This window comes from Notolepis coatsorum (assembly GCF_963971535.1).
Source record: "Notolepis coatsorum genome assembly, chromosome: 20".
Taxonomy (NCBI): domain Eukaryota; kingdom Metazoa; phylum Chordata; class Actinopteri; order Aulopiformes; family Paralepididae; genus Notolepis; species Notolepis coatsorum.
Window position 1 is genome coordinate 16,614,355 of NC_140184.1, and position 25,004 is coordinate 16,639,358.

The following is a 25,004-nucleotide window of genomic DNA, read 5'->3' on the forward strand; positions in this document are numbered from 1 at the left end:
ATAAAAGAGAAATTAACAGATTAAAAAACAATCAGTTTCGAGGCGGTTAGGTGGCATGGGGGAGATTGCGTTCGTCACCAACCCCGGAGCTGTGAGCTGGATTCGAATCCAGCTCACAGCTCCGGGGTTGTCACCAAGCTTGGCTGGCCGTTCACACTAATACAATTGGCTGTATTAGAGGGTGGGAGAAGCTGGCTGGGGTCGTTGTAAACAGCGACTCCTACAGTTCGGTCGGGGCGCCTGCTAAGCACGGATAGGACCTGAGTGGGATAGTGTGATCCTTCCACACACTACGCCCTCTCAGGAGGATCCGCGCTGCCAGGTGAAAAGAAGCGGTTGATTGGCTGGACGTGTGTCGGAGGAAGCACGTGATAGCCTCCACTCTCCCAGATGATCTGACTGTGGGGGGTAAGATGTGCGCAGCGACCAGGAAGGGGATTGGGAATTGGCATACGACTAACATTGGGATGGGAGAAAAATCGGAGGAAAAATGGAGGGTGTGTGTGTGTGTGTGTGTGTGTGTGTGTGTGTGTGTGTGTGTGTGTGTGTGTGTGTGTGTGCGTGCGTGCGTGTGTGTGTATGTATGTTTGTGCGTGTGTGTCCTCTCCTTCAAGGCCATTTTGTCATGCCAGCTTGTCTCCATCTCAACAAGCCAGTGTTGTCAAAACATTCTCTAAACACCACTGAATTCTCACTGTCTCTAGACAGTCAACAGCCATAACTTAGATAAACAGTACAGTGATTTCACATCACATTAACCCTTTCACTGCCACATGACAGCCGGTTAACCCTTTCACTGTGACAATACAGAAGGTTAGCCCTTTTACTATCACACAACCGACGGCGATGCTCATCATTAGCATCATTAGCTGTATATTCCTGTAGTTTTGACCTAACCAGATTTATCATGACATGAGCGTTACTACTATGAACAAAACAAAGCCAAGAGAACAGTTTTGACTCTTCAAATAAAGTGACTATATTTATTTTTCCAAATACATATTATTCGAGTCAATCACAAAATTCACTTTAGTCTCTAAAAATGTAATCTACCTACCTCAGTTGCGGGAAAAAAAATCTAAACTTCAAATAACCACATTTTCGACCGTTTTCGGCTTGCCATTGCCCCGACTGCTTTGTTGTTGAATCAAGTCAAATCCTAAGTAAGCATATATTGTGCGTGTGAACGTTGACATGAAAAAAAAATATATATAAAAAAAAATAAAAAATAAATACTATTTATTATCGGAGCTATCAATACTTTTATCGGGTTTATCGGGATGACGTCATAATTGCTGATATCGGCCCGATAATTATCGTGCATCCCTAGTTAATACCCAAATCTATACCCAAACTAAGTGAATATGATGACATTTTATTTCACACAGATATCAGACCATGAACGAGGGTCGGGGGAGCTATTAAAAATCACGTAATGAGGATGAGGGGATGCACTGATTCCATTACGGGAGATGGGTCAGATACCAGGCCAAAGTACTTACTAATAATCAAAGTACTATCTCTAATCTAATCATAGTATCGTCATGGGATATGAAAATCCAATACCAAGAACCACAACATGCTCAAAATCAAAGCAACGTGACTTGATTCGCCGCACTTTTGACACAGAGAACTATGTTAGATGTTAGGACATTTTTGTCCAATGACTCCTAGTCTACACAGTTCAGTTCAGTGAACGGATCAGATTGGTGCTCCGTACTGGACATTACTGAACTGCTTTGGATATGCTATGGCAGTGAAACACTGGTATTGGTATCGGTGCATCCCTACATATAGGACATTTAAATCTAAGAGAGAGAGAAAGAGAGAGATAGGAGAGATAGAGAGGGGGGGAGAGAGAGAGAGAGAGAGAGAGAGAAGAGAGAGAGAGAGAGAGAGATGAGAGAGAGATGAGAGATGAGGAGAGAGAGAGAGAGAGGGGGGGGGGGAGAGAGAGAGAGGGGAGAGATAGAGAGAGGGGGGGGATAGAGGGGAGAGAGAGAGATAGAGAGAGAGAGAGATAGAGAGAGAGAGAGAGAGAGAGAGAGAGAGAGAGAGAGAGAGAGAGAGAGAGAGATAGAGAGAGAGAGAGAGAGAGAGAGAGGGGGGGGGAGAGAGAGAGAGGGGAGAGATAGAGAGAGGGGGGGATAGAGGGGAGAGAGAGAGAGAGAGAGAGAGAGATAGAGAGAGAGAGAGAGAGAGAGAGAGAGAGAGAGAGAGAGAGAGAGAGAGAGGGGGGGGAGAGAGAAAGAGAGAGATACGGGGGGAGAGATAGAGAGGGGGGGGAGAGAGAGGTCAAAAATGTCTTTGTTGGAAAGCGGTGCTACATAATATAGGCCTGTTACCTGTATGGCTGAAGGTTTGTCCACACGCAGCGCCAGGTCTCTGTCACCTAGCAGCAGCACAGTGTGGATACAGCCTGGCATGTTATCCTGGACAGACACACGCACAGAGACAGTCCATCAGTATACCTACATCACTTTACATGGTTCAATAAGACATTATACACAAGGTCATGAATGAGTCCCAGTGAGAGAGAGTGAAATCAATATAACCGGTTAAAAGAAAAAAACTAGAACGTCAGTTGGCTCGTCAGCAGTGGAACGTTAGGCTCAGCCGGGCTGGCATCAACTCTTCTATATCCCAGCTGGCATTAGGCAAAGCAGTCTGGAAAGAGGCACTCGTTCTGCATCACGTGCATGCTGCGTCATGTCCGATTAGTAAACACTGCAGACAGTTTGTCACTTTTCTTTCACAGTCTGGATATAAGTTCCCTAAACAAAGCAAGGTCCTTCTCATGGAAGCCTGATCCCCGATGAGAAACGCCTGTGATTATGAGATGTAATAAATCACACGACGCGGCTTGTAAACTCCACGCAGGTCAGACTCTCCCGGATATAGTTGTACTCCATGTGTAATGCTGCTCCGCTCTTTACGTTAACACTATGGGTGCCGGCCAGAAATCCGGAAAATGACTGTGGATTGCCAGCGCTATTTGTCTATGGAGAAATTCCCCTTCTTTGCAGGGCTATAACTTTTTAAATTCTATTGCTACATTGCCATTATTAGGGCCCATTCAAAGTCCTATATGTATTGTTCATTGTGTAGCAACGTTAAACTTTTTCATTCACATATTCATAGTAAAGTATGGTCTAATGTATAAGTATGTTTTCATCTCTTTCTGCAGCTTTCTCCAGAACGTGATCTATAGCCCCAAATGCATTATATTGATGATGAAATACAGTTTGATGGCAATCGGGGCGATATAAAAAATTTCAATTGGACGTACTTCTAGAATGATCTACGTATGATCTGATGATGACCGGATGGGCGGGGGATCGTTTATAATTCCGTGGGCAGCGTTATATCATTCATCTAGTGTGGGTGATATGTTCATCATAACAGTTTATATGGAATACGATGAAAAATAACGCTGAATCTTACCGTATCCTCCTCGCGCCGTTGGGCGATGAGCGTGGAACAGTCATTTACCTATTATGGTATGTAGAAATATCGGATCCATTTCCAGCTTGTATAATAGTATATATGTCCAAATCATGTTGTTTATCGAGTTATTGGCAATCGATCGCTATGTATTGTGTCGAGATCGAGTCCCGGGAGCCAAACAGAGTGCCCGGAAGTAATATGGCCGACCAGCACAACCTCCATAGCACTTCCTGTTTGGCGATTGCGCCGATCGGCCACCAGATGGCGCTCCTGAACCGCCAGAGAGCTCAGTGGGTCCTCCTGGTGGATCTCAGGCCAGCGGAGGGGAAATATGAATCTGATCGCAGATTTTTGAAATATTGATATAAGGACGCTGTACAGCGTCCTCCGGCAACTTGAGCATGGCCGGGAATGACGCTGTAAAGCGTTTCCCGGCAGTCAAAGTGTTAAGGAAATGCACATCGCGTCGCCCTTCCCGCTTTTTATCGCGTTCGTCGAGTGGTCGGAGAAAGCACAGCGGCAATGTTTCATCGCTTCCTAAAATAAAAGGTATTTCCCGATAATAGATTTGCCAAGGAATGTGTGTGAGTGGCGATCCTCTGGGGATGTTTACTGGGGCTGTTCCTTTTCTGTCCATTGTCCACCTCGGCTTAAGGGACATTCGTGGATATTGGTAACACTGTCACATTTCCTGCTTTTCTTGCCATCTGAACACACACACACACACACACCCTCACAGACACACAGACACATGCCCACACAAATATGCCCACATACAAACAGACACACACACACAGACACACACGTCACTCACAGACACATGCCCACAGACACACACACATACACACAGACACATGTCCACACACACACACACAAACACACACACACATGCCCACACACGTGTGCAAACATGCTAATCTCACCCGAGACAGAATGATGAATAGCGCAAGTGATAAACGCTTGGTTTATTCTGAACAAACACACCGTCAGCTAACAGTTGGGTCTGAATCAGGCTTCAACACACCTTGACAAACACCAACCCTCCTAAAAACCGCCGGGCAGATGTGTCCACTGTTCCAGTGTTTCACGCTGCCTTTCCACTGACGGGTGTTTGACTTTAACCCTTTCACTACCACACTACAGAAGGTTAACCCTTTCACTACCACACTACAGATGGTTAACCGTCTGTAGTGTGGTAGTGAAAGGGTTAACCCTTTGTTATGTGGCAGTGCAAGGGTTAAAGCGATGCGGAGCGTCTGACTGGACCACAGCTGAACCTGGACGAGTCAGCGCTAGTCCAACACCTCGGTGGACAATACGTTTCCATACAGTAATCTATCTCTCCTATATGACAGAGTGACAACTTCCACGCCATGTTTGTCTTGACGTCACCTGTTTTAAAATGGGCATAAATGGCCTTGTCTTGTGAGGCAGAACAGGATGTGAGCCTGTGTGTTTGTCACTTGGGTGAGATTCCAACTGGAAGTGAGTTCAAATATTGGTAAGTGTTTGAGGTAAATAAGTGCAGACCTTAAAAATAGAAAGACTACAGTGGCTGCTCCTGTAGGAGTGTGTTTGCTCACCTGTGCGCAGACATGTTCACCGTCTTTAAACAGTCTCTCATCCCAATCACTTTTAGCCATATCATTCATGATTTTACTTTCCTGTCATATAAAGCTCATTTAAAAAAGAAAAACGCCACGGGCCTACATCTGTGTTCCTTTGATCGGCTTGCATCTTTTTCAGAGCTCCCCGAACCTCACTTGACCTCAGAGATCAAATAATCCCAAAACGGTGGAAACAAAAGATGAAGGCAAGAATTAAATTGCCCAACGTGATCATCAGAGCAGGCCATTGTGGCTAAATCAATTAGTGGGCATGTCCTTGAGGGTAAGCCTACCAGTGTAGAGAGAGAGAGAGCGAGATAGAGAGAGCGAGAGAGAGCGAGAGAGCGAGAGCGAGAACGAGAGAGAGAGCGAGAGAGAGAGAGAGAGAGAGAGAGACCCTAAAGAGCTGTCCAGTAATAGGATGATGCACTCTGGGTGGAACCATTGTGCTGAGGTGAGGGGGGGGGGGTCTTTTCCTTGCAGGACAGGGCAGGGGTGTGCTGGTGGGAGTCTTCATTAGAGGAGGGACCTCTGGAGTTAAGCTCACCTCCTCTTGTCCTTGTTAGCATTGACCCAGAATGAAAAGAGGACCATTGGACCAGTGTTGCAGAGGACCAACAAAAACAACCTGACTTAACATGATTCAATCTGACTTCAACATGAACTAAACACGGTCCACCAGGCTGATGTGTCCTGAGTCTAGTATCTGAGGTAAAGGAGACACTGGGTCTTAACCATTTCCCTGCCACACTACCAAAGGGTTAACCCTTTCACTGCGACAATGCAGAAGGTTAACCCTTTCACTGCCACACGACAAAGGGTTAACCTTCTGTAGTGTGGTAGTGAAAGGGTTAAACGCTTTCAAGACAATAGAGGTTAACGTCCCTTTTTCTTTTACTCCAGAGGTTCAAACTGTGAGTTCAAGACGATAACGATCATCAATTCTGCTAATCAGACTTAAAAGTTCACATATAGTATTATATAGTATAGTAATACACTACACTGCATGTCAGGGCTGTCCCCGACTAAGGATTTGGATGGTCGACTAGGATTGGCCAAAATGTGCCGTTAGTCGACTATTTTTTTTTTTCTTTTTAGTTTTTTATCATTCCATTTGGGCTGTGGGGGGTGCTTAATGTCTGAAGGAGTCGACTGAAGGCTTCTTGTCCTCTGCAAAAGCATGCAATTGGTCCACTGATGGATACATCTTGATATTTGTCTAGTCTAGTGTGTTCATTAGATGGGTGAAATCCTCTTTCAGTGCCTCTGTGCCCGTTTTCGTAGGCAGTTAGCCTCTGGTATGCGTGCCATTAGCGTTAGCCACGCTTCTAGGCCTCTTTTCTTTTGGAAAGAATGATACAAAAAAAATATATATTAATATTCTTTCTTTATTTATTTTTTATTATATTCGACTAAGAGGTTGGCCAGTCGACAACGACTCCTTTCGACCGATTAGTCGACTAATCGATTAATAGGGGTCAGCCCTACTACTATGTAAACACGAGTCTGTCATTCATCAATACCCGTCAGCCATCCAAGCCATGCAGTCTTAAGACAACAATTAAGTAGGACATAGGATAGTTTGGAGACGTCCTGATTATAAACAGGCATCCACTCGTCTCTCTGTCCAAGGCTACTCAGGATGGCTCCACTCGTTGCCTCTCTAATCAAGCTGTGTAGACGGGCAGACGGGCCCCCGGGGGCCTCTCTAATCAAGCTGTGTAGACGGGCAGTCAGGCACCCGGGGGCCCTGCGTTGGCACAAGACACACCGGCAGAATGCAGCAGCCAGAGCCCGGGCCTGGCCACACTAGAAAGGACTCGCTCCCTTGGCCGTACCACAAAAGATGTCGACGTATTCCGATGCTGCGGGGGCGGAGGACTTAGGGCCCTGATTTGATGAGTAACAGCAGTCTGAAACACAAGCGGCGGTGGCTGACGCCGAGGCCCGTTTCGTTGTCACTTTGTTCCAGGCGTGTTCCAATCCGGTCCAAGTGGTGTCGATCGAAGTAGCGTTTCCCCCAGTTCACTGCATTGATCCCAGTTCTCCTCCTCTCGCCCCATCGCCTAAGCTTGTTGTTTACTCCAGCGGCCAAGCTCTAACCGGAGCCAGCTGGGCCGCACAGCGGAGAGCTTCGCCGGAGCAGAAGACCTTTGACAGGGTTTATCCACCTAGCAGCTCCTCAGAGGGACAGGCTGGTGGCTCTGACCTTCCTCAGGTCACCAGGACTCCAGGGCGATGGTGTTGTTCCCCTATACTGCGATCAAGAGGCGCAACAAACACTGGTATTTGTTCATTTTTAAGGCCCTTATTGGTAAGCTACCTCCTTATACTACATCATTATTGGAATCGAATTTCTGGTACCTATGGAACCCGTTCTAGTGACTAGCTGGTCCTTAACACTTTCAGCGCCACGCCTGGTTTTCCGTTTTACCGCTTGAATGCCACCATCGGCGCCAATGTTAACGTTAATATCGCCTAATCTATGTTTTAAATTATGGCTATGTGTCTAATCTGCCCATCGCATTATCAAAGACTATTTTCCAGTCAGTGCTGTGAAGGCAGATTGTTTTTTTATCGCGTCGTTTCCGTTTCAGAGCAGTTAGAAAAGCCCCCGTTTTGATATAAAAAACAGCTCATTCTGGAGCATTCTATGAAAATCGTCTTTTAGTGGAATATTCCACAACGTTGATATTCGTCTGCCTTTTTATGAATCGTTTTCAAATAAACGCTAGATGATCAATATTATACGTGCACGCACGCACATTACGGCCGCGCACTGATAATCGCCCCGTTGATTTCCTCTCTGACTTTTACAGTGAAACCGAAAGAAGACATTTCACAAAACAGCTTATAACTTCATCAAACTTACTCTGATTATCCTACCACTGATAACATAGAGTCCTTACCTGACATCAGATGGTATCCAACTGGTATATTCCAATTCCTGATCACCATTCGAAAAAATCGATACGTGTATGGATCCAACGCGATACAGTAGAACTCCATGATCCGCGGGGATCTGAGGCTCCAGAATGAACTCTAGTAACCCCGGCTGGATCAGTGAACTGGAAAATGTGGAGTACCGGATTTTTTTCCCCATTCATTTTCATTGAGTCCATTCCAAAATCACTTATGTCATCTGGGAGACGACAGGGGGCGCTTTTTTCCACAGTGATCGTCGGCGCCCCTCGGCTATACTCGGGTAGGCTCGGGTGATGCAATAATTTTTCAGATCGCAAAAAAAAAAAAAAAAAAAATCAGAGAAATCTCGTGAGTGGCTAGCAACCACCTATAAAAAAACAAGAGAAATCTTGTGAGTGGCACTGAAAGAGTTAAGGTCCCCAGAGTTTCCTCAAAACAGGGCACATCTGCATTTTGCTAAGATGCGCCTCTAGCTCATGGAATGAACTCCAACAGTCCTTAAAGCTTGAGATTCTCCCCTCTGTGGCAGAGTTTAAAACCTTGATCTCAAACCTTTGTCAATCAAGTTGTACATGTTTTAATTGATTGTTATCCTTATCCTTGTTATATTATTGCTCTGATTTTATATGCTTTTTTTTTTATGTACACTCGACGTGACTGTACATGAGGGAAACCTCAGTTGCCTTTCGAATTTAATTAAAGGTTTGAAATTAAATGAAATGAAGAAAGAAGGTAAAGGCCGTAGATTTGTCTTGAACAGATTCCTTGGCTTGGGACACAAACAAGTCTACATGTCGACTGAGCCAGAGGTGTGTGTAGATCTAAGACAGTTCAATGAAACCTTCGGTCTAGTTGAGACGTCTTCATTCCTTACCTGCAGGATGCTGAAGGCCTTGAAGAGGGCGGGGACGGGCCAACACCTGCGAGCATCCACCAGGACCGTCAATCCCGACGAACGCACTTCCTTCCTGCAAACCACAGAATAATATAGTCAGAAATCGACCATAATTCACAGGACGGCCACTTTGCTCTCATGTCACGCTCAGGTTGCAATGGACCTGTCTCAAACCCTGCCCTCTTTTCTTGATCCTCCAATCACAACTGTCGCTTACCTCGGACAAACTTGGTTTGTCCGAGGTAAGCGACAGTTGTGATTGGAGGATCAAGAAAAGAGGGCAGGGTTTGAGACAGGTCTATTCCTTTCCACCCTGTTCCCACCAGCGTGGAAAGGAACTCCAGCCCGAGCGTGACATGAGAGCGAAATCCCTGCGATATGGTCAGTAGAGGACCTCCACATACTAGGCTATATCGGCTGTGACTACAACAAATCGCCATTACACAGAAAGAACGGTAATACCTCTATCCTTTTCCAGTTGAACACAGGAAATAAGTTGTACTTTATAGTCCCCATGGGGGAAATGATTTATCTGCATGTGACCCGTCCTAACCACTTCGTAGCGGAGCCACAAGGGCTTGAGCTGGAACCAGTGCTTTGGCTCCTTTACTCGTGTTTCAGGTAACGCCAAGTTATAGACCAGAAAGAGTCTCTGAGTTTACCTGAGGGTCTCGGAGAAGTAGAGCAGGATGCGGACCAACTCTCCACTGTTACAGTTGGGGTTGAGCCAGATGGTGTTCCTGGTGCTGACGGTCACGAGGGCACGGCCACCTTTGTCTCGGGTGCCTGTAGGAAGACATGGGTTAGTTGACCTACTTGGAGGTGGGGGTTCAGTTGATTCAAGGGCTCCTGAGTCGTACCCGTCCTGCTGACTTGTTGTACAGAGCTTGTGATAAAAGCGTCAGCTAAATGACTAAATGTAAATGTAAAGATTATAATAATTTAGGACCTGCTCCGAGGTCATCAATTGGCACACATGCGATGCATGCATGCAATTCGTATCTGCGATTAACCCATCCCGTCGTCCTTCCACCCCAAGGGCAGCCGGGAGCAGACAGGCGTCAACGTGAGCCGCGCCAGGGGACCAATCCAAGTGCTCCTGTCCGTCTTCGTCAAGGACGCCACAGCGTTAGCGATCTTGTTGTTGTGCATGTTTTTCCATTGGGTTTATCTTATCGGGGGGGAAACCCTTGCAAGCACGGGGAGAACATGCAAACTCCACACAGAAAGGCCTGGGAGATACCCCACCTGGGTAACTGGCATCATGGAAACCTGGTCCCCAAGCGGGAATCGAACCCTGGACCTTCTTGCTGTGAGGCGACAGTGTTAACCACTACACCACCGTGCCGCTAATCTCTGGTGTCACAAATCAAATGAAAAGTGGGTGGGAGGTCCTTCTGCATGACTACAATCGCTTGCAGAATGACAATACGGACGGAAACATAATATTACAGATTGGATTAGTAAACAAAGTCCTATGACTATCAGTTCAAAGTCCCTCATCTGCCATTCATTTAAAAATGTAAATATTAAACTGTGTGGGTATCAAAAAAGAAAGACTGTCGGGCTTTAAAACTGTGTAGGACCCAGGCCTAGAACTGCGCCCTGAGAGGGAGGTTTGCCCTGAGTGGGAGGTTCGAAGGGTCAAAGTGGGTATCAAACAGGAGGGAAGCAGGGCTCGAGACAAACGATGTCCCGTCGTCCCGGGGACGATCAAATATTGATTTGGGACGAACAGAAATCTTTTTTGGGACGCAAAACGGGACGGAGAGGATTTTATTTTTTTCACAGGAAATGTCAATTAGCCGACTGTCAGTGCGCGCATATATATATATGAATTATTCTACGTTAATCAAACATACCTGGTGATCAACTACAGGATTTGGATGGTCGACTATGATAGGCCAAAATTAGCCGTTAGTCGACTATTGGTTGACTACTAATAATAATAATTTTTTTTTAAGTATAATATATTAAAAAAAAAAATTATTCCATTTGGGCTGTGGGGGGTGCTTAATGTCTGAAGGAGTCGACTGAATGCTTCTTGTCCTCTGCAAAAGCATGCAATTGGTCCACTGATGGATACATCTTGATATTTGTCTAGTCTAGTGTGTTCATTAGGTGGGTAAAATCCTCTTTCAGTGCCTCTGTGCCTGTTTTCGTAGGCAGTTAGCCTCTGGTATGCGTGCCATTAGCGTTAGCCACACTTCTAGGCCTCTTTTCTTTTGGAAATAATGATAAAAAAAATATAGATATTTTTTTACAAATTTATAATATTTTTTTTTGTATTCGACTAAGAGGTTGGCAGTCGACTACGGCTCCTTTCGACCGATTAGTCGACTAATCGACTAATAGGGGTCAGCCCTAGTGCTATACAAATAAAGTTGTATTATTATTAACTCATTCAGCGCCAGTCACGAGAAAAGTCGGGTTAACTCGCCAACCGTTCAGCGCCAATCACGAGAAAACATCCAGCCTGATGTTATCATTGGGAATGGGTCTGAGCTCGCAAAAGGGCGAGTGCCCCACTACGAGGGCCATTTCATGTATGCACGAGGAGACATAATAATGCTAATCTAGGGTTGATTTCAGGAAGATTCAATAATCAGGTGAAAAATGACAACGTGTTTAGTGTATTCCACTAAAACACTATTATCGCGTCTTTTCCTGGGATTACTAAGAATCACCAAAACGGTATAAAACGGAAATGTACGGATGAAAAAACAATCTGTTTTGTGCATGTTGACTGGAAGCAACTCACTGACAATCGACGGGTGTATTAGACCCATAGCTATAATTTAAGATATATTTTAAGCACTCGCAAATTTCGCAGTCTCCCCATTGATCAAAGCGATGGCGTTCTAGCGCCCCCCCCTGGCGTTGATTGAGTTAATCCTCTAAAGTACAAGACATGTCTTAAACTATGCCTATGCCTGGGCTTGGTTCAGGTCTGTGGAAGCGGCCAAAGCGCGTTCTCAGTCAGTTTTAATGTTTAGTCACGTTGCGCTCCTCCTCACCAGGCAGACAGAGCACTCCAGAGCCGAGCACGGCAGCGTTGATGTTATGGGCCTCTGTGAGCAGGGGCTGGCTCCTGCAGGGGGCCGGGGATGGGGAGGGCAGACGCGGGGAGGCCCGGGGAGCCTGGGAGGAGCTGGGAGCCACTGGGTTCCGCTGGGGAGAAGCCGCTGGTGGTGACTGGGACTCCTGCGGTTCGTCTGCTGGGGCTGAAGCAGGCTCTGCCGCTGTTGGAGCTGGTGGAGCGGAGAGACACACACACACACACACACACACACACACACACACACACACTGAATGACTGGTGGAACACACAAGTATATAGTACTATAAAACACACAACTTGCTGCACACACATTCACACACTCGTGCACGCGCGCACACACACACACACACACACTGAATGACTGGTGGAACACACAAGTATATAGTACTATAAAACACACAACTTGCTGCACACACATTCACACACTCGTGCACGCGCGCACACACACACACACACACACACACACACACACACACACACACACACACACACACACACACATTCAACACACAAACATATTCACCAAACTACAGTTTGTTGCCTGCCTGCCTACCCTCCAGAAATATATGTCGACTGTCTGACTCGGACACTTGACCGCTGCTACGGGCAACCTCCCCGATGCTATAAAGCGGTGTGCAGACCGCCCCTCAGGAAAACAATGACAATAATGTAATGTAAAACATCTGTGTAAAACCATGGAGAGAGTCCTGGCCAATGACTTGTCCACCACTGTGGCCACTCCAGTATGTTAGATCCACTGCAGTTTGCCTACAGGAGCAAAGAGAGGAAGATGCCGTGCTGCTGACTCTGCTCAACACAGTAACTAAACATCTCACGCAGCCTAAAAGCTATGCTAGGATTTTATTTGTGGATTTGAGCTCTGCGTTCAATTCAATGAAGGTACACAGGGAACTGGCTGTGCACCTGTGACCCCCGTTTCCATCAGGGGGGTCGATGTGGACACGGTTGAGGACTAAGTACAAATACCTCGGAGTCCACATCGACAACAAACTGAACGGGTCAAAACGCGCATTATTCTTATTTTAGTCCTCCTATCGATCTGTAGTGCCGAATTTCCCTCTGGATTATTAAAGGATTTCTATTCTATATCCTCCTGGAAAGGCTAGCTAATCTCGGTGTCAACAAGGGGCTAACTCTCTGGATCAGAGCTGTTCTCTCTTGCCGCCCACAGAGGGTCTCTGTCAGTGGGAGCGTTTCAGATATGCTCCCTGTCAGCACAGGCTGCCCACAGGCTTCTGTCTTTCCCCCTAAAAACACTAAGGCTCTGGTAAAGCTGTCTACCTGGCCCACACTAAGGCTACCTGGCCCACACTAAGGCTCTAGTAAAGCTGTCTACCTGGCCCACACTAAGGCTACCTGGCCCACACTAAGGCTACCTGGCCCACACTAAGGCTCTAGTAAAGCTGTCTACCTGGCCCACACTAAGGCTACCTGGCCCACACTAAGGCTCTAGTAAAGCTGTCTACCTGGCCCACACTAAGGCTACCTGGCCCACACTAAGGCTCTAGTAAAGCTGTCTACCTGGCCCACACTAAGGCTACCTGGCCCACACTAAGGCTCTAGTAAAGCTGTCTACCTGGCCCACACTAAGGCTACCTGGCCCACACTAAGGCTCTAGTAAAGCTGTCTACCTGGCCAACACTAAGGCTCTTGAATTGTGGTGTGACATTAGCCAGCTGGAAATTCAATGTGGCTAAGACCAAAGAACTAATCATGTGTACCAAGCGAGATCTGGAAACCGAGCCAGTTTCACTCGATGGCCAACATGTTGAAACTGTGAATACATTAAAATATCTTCTTGGTACAGTCTTAGATTGTCAGGTGAGCTTCTCTGAAGTATGTTTTCAAGAAATGTTCACAGCGACTATATCTTCTGAGAAGTCTCCAGGGCTTCGGTGTCAGTCAGCCGCTTTTTAGAGCTGGTGTACAAAACCCTTATTGAGAGGGAAACTCTCTTGCATTGTGTCAATGGCCAGCAAGATAGTGGGCAAACCCCAAAAGCCCTTGACTGTACTCCTCACAGAAAGAACAAGGAAGAAGGCGAGGGGTATCTTGGCAGCTCGCCCATCCTTTATTCAGCCAGTATGAGCTCTTGAGCTCTGGGAGGCGCTATAGAGTCCCCCTGGCAACTAGGAATATATTCAAGAAGTCCTTCATTCCAAATGCCATTAGCGTCCTGCCGTCCTTAATTCTGCAAAGTGAGCAACAAAACGGAAGCCACTGCCACAGACATGAACGTTTTTTTGTATGTGTTTCTAATGTGTAACCTTCCTGTCTAAGCCTGTTTGTGGTTTATGCCCTGCTAGTTGCCTTCTGGCTACGTTTTCTGTTTGTTGAGCCGAAGACAATTTTCCACCTAGTTTATGGACAATAAAGTTATATTCAATTCAATTAAACTCAAGCACAGGTGTTCCTGAAGCGGCTTCACTGGCCAAGACACAAAATAATGTCCGCTGTGCCAAAGATCTAACGGCAACTCGACAAGTGAACACAAATAAACGCTATCTTAGACACACACACACACACATTAATGTTTAACAGGTGTACCAAACTCTTCCTCTTCCTTCTCTCTTCGTCATAATAACACGAGGAATGAACCCAACACACTCCTGCTGCATTCCTACAAGTTTAGCCAGGACTAAGCTCACATGTACTTCTGAAATATAGAAATATAGCACACCAGTATGAGAGAGACAGAGAGAGAAACAGAGAGAGAGACAGACAGAGATAGAGACTAGAGAGACATACACAGAGAGAGGTGTAACACAGATTTGTTATCATGTACCAGCTAGTACTCTTGCAGACTAGCACGGACCCCCCCCCCGCCCAGTGCGCGCACGCACACACACACACACACACACACACACACACACACACACACACACACACACACACACACCACCCACGCACCCACCCCGAGGTTAGCTGACAACATGATGAACTAAGGAGACAGACAAACAGCAATACAGTGTGTGTGTGTGCATGAAGCCTAGGAGCCGGTCCACAGAGAGCAGTAAAAGCCCTGCTCCACACATTAACACTGGCCTGCTCATGTCAGATCAAACACAGACGCTGCTTTGGGGAGTCCACTGTTTCTTTCTTTCTTTCTCTCTCTTTCTCTTTCTCGCTCTCTCTCTTTCCCCAAGAAGAAAACAGTGCTAAATCCTACACAGGCTTAACAGGGCTGAGATGTATATATTTTAACAGGGTGATTTGAGGGGCACTCCAATGGGTTTGGAGAGGTTGATGTCAGGGCTGTACACTGCGACGAGATGATCGCAAATTGCCCCTTAATTTGGCCCGTGCGAGTGGAAAATTATATTTGGGGGCAACCTTGTGAGTAGTGATTTCAACCCTTCATTCGCATTTCACTCCTAAATTAATCCATTAATTCCATTGTCCCGACAGAGCGGTGTGACGGGGAGCTCGGACGGGATGTGTTTTGCTTGCTGGTGTTATTATAGCATTAGCTGAAAAGCTAGCTAGTTGGAACAACATCCGCTTTAACGTTACATCAAATCAGATGATCGCCTGTCCTTTCTCCAGGACCTGACACTGTCCGCCTATCAACAATAATGCACCCACGGTGAATTGTATTTAAGTCAAGTAGCTACTGACTAGCGTTAGCTGACTAACGTTATCAAATGTCAATGCGGGGAAGACGAGCTAGGTCAGCTAGCTTAGCTTGATAACGTTACTGTTGTGAAGGGCCAGATTAAACCGAATATATATATTTATTATATATATTTAATTGTATTTGTATATTCTCTAATATTCCCTGATATCCCTTGTATATTCCTTGTACAATATGCATTGAATATCCATTCTAGCCTACTGAACATCCCATAATAGTCTCCATTCTACTATTGGTCGAGACCTTGGTGCCAGGCTGCCATACCCCCCAGACCCAGTTCAAACGTACCGCTCAACATGTACGAACAAGTCCTAGTTCCGCGTAGGAATCTGGCTACCGCACCACTAATGGGACTATTTGTTCATAGTGCGTATATATACTGCGCTACTAAAGTAGGACTTCCTTTTCAGTCCAGTTTCTTACCCTCCAATAGAGTGACAGACGTAAAGCCTCCCCGCGACGCCACGTGTGGGAGTAAGGCCAAGTTCGGCCTACCATCGGTATTGAGACATCGTGTATATTAATATTTGAATAGTCATATTTGGCACTATATCGTCGAGTTGGACGTAGTCTATTAAGCTAATAATAGTCTGTTAATATATAGTGCTTCGTGCGGTGAGAATACTACCGTAGTCAGCACCCCATCGTTTCGGGCAGAGAACTGGCTGCTTAGCCAGGATGATCGATCCCATGTGAGATTGCACCCGAGGAGCCCCAGAGCCGACGAGCGAGTGGACCTGTATACCGGATTATTCTACCGACGACAGCCCGCCTTCCCAGGCACGGATTATGCTTTGTATACGTTGATTATTCCATGGATAAAGACCCCCGACACTGCCGTGTGTTGGAACCCCCCCCCCTGGAGAGGACGCAAGGTGAGGAGACGCTCTGCAAGACGAGGTCGCCTCACGTCTCTCCTCCGTGGACCGGAGGACGCCGGCTCACAGAGAGTCCACCTGCTTTCATCTGTGGTCCAAGGATCGCCGGCGCATTGAACGGCACTACAGTGGGTTCACCTGGGATACCCTTGGCCGGATGAGGCAGCCGGACTCTACCCCCCCCCCCCCCTTCCTACTCCTGTCGGCTTACAAGCGACCGGATTAACCCCCCCTAGTGTATCCAGTCTATAATCATTAAAGTATCATTGCTGTTATTCCTTAACTATTCCAGGTCGTATATGTACCACCTGCGCCTTCAGAGATTGGACATTCTCTATTGATATACCGACGAATACTCTTGCCATAAAAGTGCATACTAATTCCCATTCATAAATGTGATTGATTTGATTAAGTGCTTGCTCTACACACCATCGCTGTGTAGAAATAAAGACCTATTTCTAATTCGTACATTTGTGTTGGATCCGTTTCATCTACGTGACAGTGTTCATCATAATATATTTATGCCGAGTACTGGGTGGCCGAATATTAAGTACAAAGGTAGTGGTAGTAAGTATCATATCTAGTAATACAGTCAGGGAATTGTACCCCTCAGTTACAGTTACCGTGGCTAAAGTTGGTGCTATTCATAATCCAGCAATAATGGCTGCAGACCTGCAAGCAAAGTACAGCAAGTTCCAAGTGCCAAAGGATAAGAGTCTGAGGCGGAGTCTCAAAAGAGAATGTTGAATATTTATTTTGCATCGAAAATCACAACATAAACTGTAATACTAGCTACTAACTAACATACTGGGTAGCGAGTGCACCACTGTCTAACGTCCGTGCGGATCATTGGAGTAGGGTATATCTGCAGTGCCGCAGCCCCATACTCATTGATTAATGATACTAATACTAATCTATACAATCACCTGTTGTTGAATAAATACCATTACTTTCTAGTTATTACTAAAAAACAGTATAAAACAGTATCTGTAAAAAAAATTAAGTATAATTTATATATATATATATATATATATATATATATATATATTTTTTTTTTATGTATGCACTGGTATCGGATCAGTATCGGTATCGGCCGATACCCAAAGCTAAGGTATCGGAATCGGATCGGGAAGGAAAAAATCGGAACATCTCTAAAAGATTTACCCAAAAAAATATTCGTTGCCCCTAAATTTCAAGGCAGGTGTGCCACTAGTGAAAAAGCTTAGCGTACAGCCCTGATTGATGTATGTTCTTTGAGCAGAGATAAGAGCCCATGGTGCAGAGAAGAGGTTAGGGTTAGGTTGAGGTTAGGGCTGGGCGATATGGCCTAAAAATAAAATCCCAGATTTTTCTTTTAAAACATATATACGATTTTTATCGATTTTCTTCTCTTGGGAGCTAAAAAAAAATGTTTTTATTTGACACAAACAAAGTATCAAACCAAGATGAATGTCCCTATTGGGATTGAAGTGCAAACCTAACTTTCACCAATCTTCACTTACAAATATTTTTATAATAATGTGTGTGTATATATATATATATATATATATATATATATATATATATATATATATATATATATATATATATAAAATATAAAATATAAAAGGTTACTCTTGATCAAACAAAGATGAATGTCCCTATTGGGATTAATAGTGCAATAACCTGCTTTTTCACCAAACTTCACTTAAAACAAATAAAAGGTGCCTCTTGATCATCAAACAAGAATGAATTTCCCTATTGGGAGTAATAAAGTGCAAATCTAACTTTCACCAAACATCACTTTTTGTAAAATAAAAGGTGACTCTTGAAAAGAAAAAAAAAAATATATATATAATTTTTCTTTGAAAATTGATTTTAGTTTTTCAAAATCATCCCAAATCATTAATTCGAATTATCGATAATATCAATCAATCGCCCAGCCCTAGTTGAGGTATGTTATGTTACTCAAGATAAGAGCCCATGGTCGAGAGAAGAGGTTAGGGTTAGGTATGTTATCTTACTCAAGATAAGAGCCCATGGTCGCGAGAAGAAGTTAGGTTGAGGTATGTTATGTTACTCAAGATAAGAGCCCATGGTCGAGAGAAGAAGTTAGGTTGAGGTATGTTATGTTACTCAAGATAAGAGCCTATATGGTGAAGAGAAGAGGTTAGGTTGAGGTATGTTATGTTACTCAAGATAAGAGCCCATGGTCGAGAGAAGAGGTTAGGGTTAGGTATGTTATCTTACTCAAGATAAGAGCCCATGGTCGAGAGAAGAGGTTAGGGTTAGGTATGTTATCTTACTCAAGATAAGAGCCCATGGTCGAGAGAAGAGGTTAGGGTTAGGTATGTTATCTTACTCAAGATAAGAGCCCATGGTCGAGAGAAGAGGTTAGGGTTATGTATGTTATCTTACTCAAGATAAGAGCCTATATGGTGAAGAGAAGAGGTTAGGGTTATGTATGATTTCTTACTCAAGATAAGAGCATATATGGTCGAGAGAAGAGGTTAGGTTGAGGTTGAGGTATGTTATTTCACCATAGATTGACACCCTCTACATCCATCATACAAGTGTGAGCAGTAGTGATTTTGGCACGTCTATGACCATCTAGTTAACACAGTAGTCCAGGGGGAGGGCTAGGACTATCGCCTGCAGCAGTCTAGGTGGGAGGCTGTCTAACCCTCATAAAGGAACTCAACTCTACAACAGGGGCTCATCCAAATCAAGCCAAATAGTGGTAGGAACTAGACAGCATGACCAGACTGGTCCTTAACTGATTCAATATGCATCTTAAAAATGCTTGGGGGCAGTCATTAGGATAATACAGCCTTTTGTCAAAGCAGTGATCCTTAGGGGTGCCACCATCAGCTGATGGGGTTTCCTGCTCATTAGTGCAGGGGCCAATGGGTCAGGGGGGAGAGTGCTGAGAGCAGAGAGCTCATAGCAAACCTTCCCGATCACACAACTGACTCAACTGATGACTCACACACACACACACACATACACACACACACACACACACATGCTTTGCTGCATAGTGCATACCCATGCTTGTCCTGACATGTGCTGTTACAGTGGTCACTGGAACCTCTCTGCCTCTCGCTCTCATCCAGTGTAACCCGACACTACACTACAGGTAGGAATGAACAGAGGCGCCTCAAATTATACAATATTATCACAATATTATTATTACTTTTTAAATCTGCAAATTATGTCCTGAACAGAAACCGTTGTCAACATCGGCAATACATACATTATATATATATATCAGCGTTTCCGTTAGCCGGTAATTACCGGTATTTGACCGGCAAAATATGTTGAAGTCCGAATATTTAAATGTCTCCGGTCATAATGTCCGGTGAAAATAATTCCTCTAAGCACAATTTTATTATTTGAATTGTATTAAAATAGGCTAAAATTAAATAGCCTATGCGATGAACAAATCATTACATTTGTTTCATTGTGCTTCGCTCTAATAAAGCGCGGATGGCGCCGCTCAGATGTGAATATTTTTTTTTCTTTTTTTGAGCCTGTCTGGCCAGCCACCATAACGACAAACAGCTATTATACGAGCGAGAGAGAGAGATGGCCAAACAAGCTAAACTTAACAAATATTTCATGAAACCAAGCACAAGCAGGTCTAATAATAATGACATTAACAACGAAGATGAGTCTTCTGAAGTCACAGAGACCGCCGATGCTCCCGCGGAAAATAAACAAATGTCGAGCGTTCAGGCGGCGGCCCGAGTGGAAAGTTAAATTCTCCTGGCTGAGGTACGACATTATAGTCTAGTAGTCTAGCGTCTATGATGTACGAGAGATAACATTGGTTGAACGTACACAAAGTACACTTTATTGATTGAACCACAAAGAGCATCCCCAGTCTGCTGCTACCGTTGCGAGCCTCGCAGACGTCCACCTGTTCCAATGCAATGGGGATCTATCAAAGTCGAACCAACCAGATGACCCGCTGTTCTCGCAGCCTCGCATGTACAAAACGGATAGGCAGAACGAGAGACGGGCTGAGTAAGTGTTGACATTTTTTAATCATATGCAACTGTTGGTTGACTGCCGTGTCACATAGTAATGCATATAATTGATTATAACTAAATGTAGGCTATAATGAAATCAACAAACGCATTACGAGCATGTGGCTCGTCCTCTCTGCATGTGCCGACGAGCTAGCAAACGAGGCAATGTGATGATCAACTACAGTTTGCTGTGTGTGAAGTTGAACATTATGATATGTGTGACGTGTCTGATACAACGAGGTGAAGCAATGTCGACTCGAGATTCATTTGGGGGTGCGTGCGACAGCTGCTGCAGTGCAAGCCTGCGGGGCGGGAGCTTGATGCTGGTAGCGTATCGCACTAACTTGAGAGGCGAGAGATAGTAATTTGATTCTGCAAATCAATTTCTCATTCTTCGCTTGATGTAATTAATACAAATGTCCAATATAACGGAATTCGTTAGCTCATAAAAATGTGATTATAACAGACTGCTGTTTAAAACTCTGACCGGAATTTCAGGAATATGTCCGGGGATAGAAATCTTGCAGGACACCCAGACCGGCACGAATATGTTCTAACGGAAACGCTGATATATATATATATATATATATATATATATATATATATATATATATATATATACCGTAATTCCTCTAATAGTAACCCCGGCTTGTATTTGTTTCAACTGTAGCGGGTACCAGGCTTGTATTAGGAGGAGGCCTGTATAAGAGGGAGGCCTATATTTTCAAATTTTCAAACGGATCATAATGAATAAATCAACATTTTGTGTCAGTTTGAACCTATTGAAACCAAGTACTGTATGAAATAGTAAACAGTGCAATTACAGGTGGTCACTGGTCATTTCAACGTTTTCAAAGTGAAATCAAGTTTCTTTAATAGTTGTCATACAGAAGTACAGAATACTTTTGTACAAAATGCTTCTTACTGTTGCGCTCCAGAGACTGTGCATGACAAGATAAGTATGAAATAAAAACATAGTAAAAATTAGAAGAAAAAAAAGAGGTCACAGTGTTCAGTTTAGACATATGTACAATGTTCGTAGACGTAGTTACCATACAATATACAATACTGTGCAGTGTACTAATATACAATACTATATAGTGCAAGGCATAAATGGACGAGGTGCAGTTTAGGTACAATTCACAGTAGGTGTACGAGTTGTAGTGCAAATCCTTTATCAATAAATATAAAATGTAAGTGTGTTTGTGTGATCTAAAGTGTGGAGAGTGGGTGCTGCAGTGTGTTGTTTGTTTGAGTGAGTGTGTGTGTGCGTGTGGGTGTGTGTGCTGTGTGCATTTGATGGTTGTTGCATAGTGATTATTGTTCGTTTAGCGATTATTGTTCGTTTAGCAGCCTGATGGCCTGGGGATAGAAGCTCCTTCTGAGTCTTTCTGTGCTCGCCATAAGACTCCGGTATCGCTTGCCTGACGGCAGCAGTTCAAAGAGGCAGTTGTTCGGGTGGCTCGAGTCCTTAATAATTCTCTTAGCCTTCCCCTTGCACCGCTTGTTGTAAATGTTCTGGAGGGTGGGAAGCCCCCCTCTAATTGTGCGTTCAGCTGAACGTGTCACTCTTTGTAGTCTGCTACGGTCTTGTGCAGTGCTATTCCCAAACCAGGAGGTGATGTTGCCGGTCAGGATGCTCTCTATTGTACATGAGTAGAAGTTCCTAAGGATCTTCTGACTGACTTGGAACTTCCTTAGGCGCCTGAGGAAGTAGAGGCGTTGTCGTGCCTTCTTCACAACACTGTCAATGTGTGTGGTCCATGTCAAGTCCTCGGATATGTGGGCTCCGAGGTACTTGAAACTGTTCACTCTCTCAACTGGTGCCCCGTCGATGCTGAGGGGGCTGTAGTCCTTGACCCCCGACCTCCTGAAGTCCACAATCATCTCTTTTGTTTTGCTGACGTTCAGGGAGAGGCAGTTCTCCTGACACCACTGTGACAGGTTCTCTACCTCTTCCAGGTAGGCCCTTTCGTCGTTGGCAGAGATCAGGCCCACCACTACTGTGTCATCAGCAAATTTGATGATGGTGTTGTTGTTCCGCTGTGCTACGCAGTCATGTGTGTACAGGGAGTAGAGGAGGGGGCTCAGAACACAGCCCTGGGGGGCCCCTATGTTGAGCGTGATGGATGAGGAGGTGCAGTTGCCGGCTCTTACCACCTGGGGTCTGCCCGTCAGGAAGTCCAGGACCCACTGGCACAGGTCATAGTTCAAGCCCAGGTCCCTGAGCTTGGCTATGAGTTTGGAGGGGACTATGGTATTGAATGCTGAGCTGTAGTCGATGAACAGCATTCTCACATAGTTCCCCTTCCTCTTGTCCAGATGTGATGCTGCTGTGTGCAGCACATGGGCTATGGCGTCCTCCGTGGACCTGTTGGGGCGATATGCAAATTGCAGAGGGTCCAGGTTGATGGGGAGGGAGGAACAGATGTAGCCCTTCACTAGCTTCTCAAAGCACTTCATGGCTATCAAGTAACTAGCTCAGTATGCAGCTCAGTATATTAGTAACCCGGCTTGTATTAGGAGGCCGGCTTATAATTGCTTAGCTCAAGAGCGCACCCGGCCATTAATAGAGACCCGGCTTGTATTTGAGACCCGGTTACTATTAGAGGAATTACGGTATATATATATACATCTACGCTACACACCCACCTCTGTCTGGTTCAGTCATCATGCCTCTCATCACAGCAGCCTGTATTGTCATTAAGATGCACAGAGGGCAGCTATAGGTTTAAATGCTGCTGCCTCTCTATAATGAACACAGCAGGCTCTTGTACTTCAATGCTTGTGCCTTTGTTCTGGTTTCTTACTCGACTTCGACTGAGGTGTCGGTAGCTCTTTTGAAAATGAACACAAGCCATCTGAAAGCATACTGTACAACCCCTGAGAGTGACACCGTACTGCCTAGGGAATGTACTGTAGTACAGCCCCAGAGAGTGACACTGTACTGCCTAGGGAACGTACTGTAGTACAGCCCCAGAGAGTGACACATACTGCCTAGGGAACGTACTGTACAGCCCCAGAGAGTGACACTGTACTGCCTAGGGAACGTACTGTACAGCCCCAGAGAGTGACACCGTACTGCCTAGGGAACGTACTGTAGTACAGCCCCAGAGAGTGACACCGTACTGCCTAGGGAACGTACTGTAGTACAGCCCCTGAGAGTGACACCGTACTGCCTAGGGAACGTACTGTAGTACAGCCCCAGAGAGTGACACCGTACTGCCTAGGGAACGTACTGTACAGCCCCAGAGAGTGACACCGTACTGCCTAGGGAACGTACTGTAGTACAGCCCCAGAGAGTGACACGTACTGCCTTGAAAACAGCCTGGATATTCTTCTGGCTGTCGGGCCAAGTTTGTGTTATTTATATTCCACCGTGACCTGGGAGGGAGATATACAGTAACAGAACCCATGGGAGTGTGTACTATCCACTAAAAAAAATATACATTTTAATGGAATCGTAGAAGGAGGAGAAAGATAGAGAAGCATCAGATAAAAGGCTGCCTGCTCATTAGAGCCCCTGTAGCACTGTGACCTGTGTATGTGTGCAAACAACACACTAGTGGCCACCCAGCTGCAGAGAGCTATCCATCATTAACTACACACACACACACACACTGACTGCTACTGGTGCCGGGTGAAGGATACCCTACACACGGACCATTAAAGACCTTAGTAACGGCAACATTATCTCAAAACCGCCCTGTGTGACAGCGCTGTTATTCCCTCTCCCTCACTAGCTGAGTGGGAAGGCCCCCCCCCCCCACGTCCACCCCCCACTGCCTTCCTCTCTACTGTACAGAGACTTCCAGAGGAGGTGGGGAAGAGAAAACTATCAGCCCGGGGGCCTGGAGGCCTGCCGTCTGCTGACCTCGTCTGTCTCTAAGTGCCGTTTATAAGGCAGTCGGGGTGGGAGTGATGCCAGGGTGTCTCCTCCTCACAGTGGCCTAGAAACTGACACACATAAACATTGACACACACATACATGCACTCACACACACACATCCCCCGGTGGAGTACAGGGGACGTCAGATGGTAAATTGATCAGCGGGTTAGGAGGGGGGCCACATTAATGGCTGTCATCTTTAAATAAAGCCACAGAGAGCATTAAAAGCGCAGGTCTGGTGCGGCCACGGGGGAAAGCGAGGTTGAGAGACAGGAAGAGGTCTCTTGACTAATGGTGTTTGTTTAAGAAAGAAAGTACAGCAGGTCTAACAGAATGGGATATGCAAGTGGAAACCAATAAGAATTTAAAACTGGAGGGGCGGGGGGGGGGGGGGGGGGGGGGGGGCGGGAGACGACGCGCCCTCTTCGCTTCCTACGCCGTGACATTTACTACACACCGCTTTTTCGGCTTACAGCCTTCACACCCCGCTGTGAGCACCGGGTTGAAACAGTACAGTCAATGTCATGGCTGGTGAGGAGAGGTGTGATGTCACCCCCCCCCCCCCCCCTTTAAAATGTCTTGCAGTGGAACTATACAACACCAGACGAGACGGCTCTCTCACGCATCAAAGAAG

At 45.5% G+C, this 25,004-nt stretch overlaps 1 protein-coding gene across 1 annotated transcript in view; it reads right to left on the bottom strand.

Moving 5' to 3' along the window:
* LOC311247321 (uncharacterized protein) overlaps positions 1-25,004 on the bottom strand; it is a 163,589-nt gene that overhangs the window by 78,463 nt on the left and 60,122 nt on the right. The window contains 4 exon segments of the mRNA XM_084337678.1: positions 2,346-2,432; positions 8,854-8,947; positions 9,537-9,660; positions 11,892-12,125. Coding sequence (XP_084193804.1) covers positions 2,346-2,432; positions 8,854-8,947; positions 9,537-9,660; positions 11,892-12,125 — 539 coding nt within the window.